Raw genomic sequence first — 1,795 nt, forward strand, 5'->3', positions numbered from 1 at the left:
GTGCTCAGGCATTGGAATGTGCTGCCCAGGGAGGTGGTGGATTCACCATCCCTGGAGGTTTTCAAGCTGAGACTGGATGTGGCACTTAGTGCCATGGTCTAGTAACCACAGTAGGGTTGGACTTGATGATCTTGGGGGTCTTTTCCAACCCTGTTGATTCTATGATTTGAGTACATTGTAAATCAAAGTTTATCTGCACCTAGACGTTCCTTGTGCTGAAAGTGCACTTCATCTTCTATCGGACACTCATTAGACATTAACATAATTATAAAATACTTGATGCCCCTAGCTCTAAGCTGACAAACATCCTCCTCCAAACCCAATGGCAATCTATGAAAATTAGGTGCTACAGCATCTCACGTGTAACTAAACTTTTAGCAGCTGATTCATATTAAAGAAAAAGAGAAATATATCTATTTCAGTGTTAACTCTTGTAGTTATAGAAGAGAAGTGATTTACTAACTGATCATTTTACAAACCCCAGAGAAACATTTAGCTTAAAACATCACATGCAGTCAAACATAATAAAACCCATCTACAGAATGATAGGAAATGTACCCTGAAGTATTTTCTTTTCTGCAATGAAGACGAATCCTTAAGCTAAAATTAAAATGTAATTTCCCAAAATGATGATGCTTAACATAAAAGGTAAATTAAAAATTTCAGGATTTCTTAATTTGTACAATAAACTAAGAGTTTGCCCAGAGAATGCTAACTTCTCATATCTCCCTACCTCTACATTATGAAGTCTCAATTGCCTACTACTTACTAAAAATACCAGTATTGGCCAATGCCACCAACACTGATTTAATCCAGTTTGAATCTGACAATCAGAAGTTTAGAAACAGAATGTCATCTCATGGTTCTCTCTTTCACTTGCATAAGTCAGTGTCATGAGCACAGAGACACAAGAATATGTCGCAACAAAACAAATAAAGGATAATAAATTCTTTCAAGTCAACCTGAATCTTTTCTCAGGTTCTGTCCCCTCACTGAAACTGTTTTATAATAGCACTTTTCTCTCTCCCCCAAAAAGCCAAATCAATTGATTTAAGTTACTCTGTGTTCTGGATAATAAATCATAGGATCTTCATAGTTTGTGCAAGTCACTCATTAAAATTTTACCTATCAGTCTCTATTAGAGAAAACCATGTGAATTTACTCGTTCCTTTGATCCTCCAGTCCTGCTTTCTCATTAAATGAGGTGCACTGAACAAACACAACCACAGAATAAAAATAAAGAGAAACAGAAAGGACGAAAGGACAACACTGACATTAACTCTTACACAAACACTCGTGCACCTCCCCCAAGTTCTCAACTGTAACAGAGACATCCACGAGCAGGTACCAACCTGTTTGCGGGTTGACCAGAACACTGCCAGGCGGAATGCCTGCCGCTTCCAAGGGAAGCAGAAACAAGCTAGTGCTAGTAGGTGCCACTTGCCCACTCATGCCACCATCAAAGGAAAGAGAGCTACTAGTGCTGACAGCGGGGTAGCCGGCAGGGGTGCCAGGAGGAGGCTGGCTTAGAGCTGGCACGGGCAGAGGCTGCTGGCTGTGAGAAAGAGAACCCGTGGAGGACCCTACACTACTAGAAGACTCTGAACCTAGGAAAGGAGTAATGAGAAATTGTTTTTACCTAGAGACAGAAACATCACTTAAAAATATATACTTGTAATGCTTACCCTTAAAGCTCAGCATTAAGCACATTATTCAACAGTGGCTTTTTCCAATGAGCTCCCCCTGCATCTCCCCTGGATTACCATCAGGAGATCCCTTCTGTGCACCAAGGGTC

At 40.4% G+C, this 1,795-nt stretch overlaps 1 protein-coding gene across 2 annotated transcripts in view; it reads right to left on the bottom strand.

Moving 5' to 3' along the window:
- Positions 1-1,795, bottom strand: part of R3HDM1 (R3H domain containing 1) — a 50,764-nt gene that overhangs the window by 23,198 nt on the left and 25,771 nt on the right. For both annotated transcript variants that reach the window (XM_009084694.1, XM_009084702.1), the window contains one exon: positions 1,353-1,607. In XM_009084694.1, the coding sequence (XP_009082942.1) occupies positions 1,353-1,607 (255 nt within the window). The remainder of the gene's footprint in view (positions 1-1,352; positions 1,608-1,795) is intronic.

The sequence above is a fragment of the Acanthisitta chloris genome, unplaced genomic scaffold (genome assembly GCF_000695815.1).
Source record: "Acanthisitta chloris isolate BGI_N310 unplaced genomic scaffold, ASM69581v1 scaffold25730, whole genome shotgun sequence".
Lineage (NCBI taxonomy): Eukaryota > Metazoa > Chordata > Aves > Passeriformes > Acanthisittidae > Acanthisitta > Acanthisitta chloris.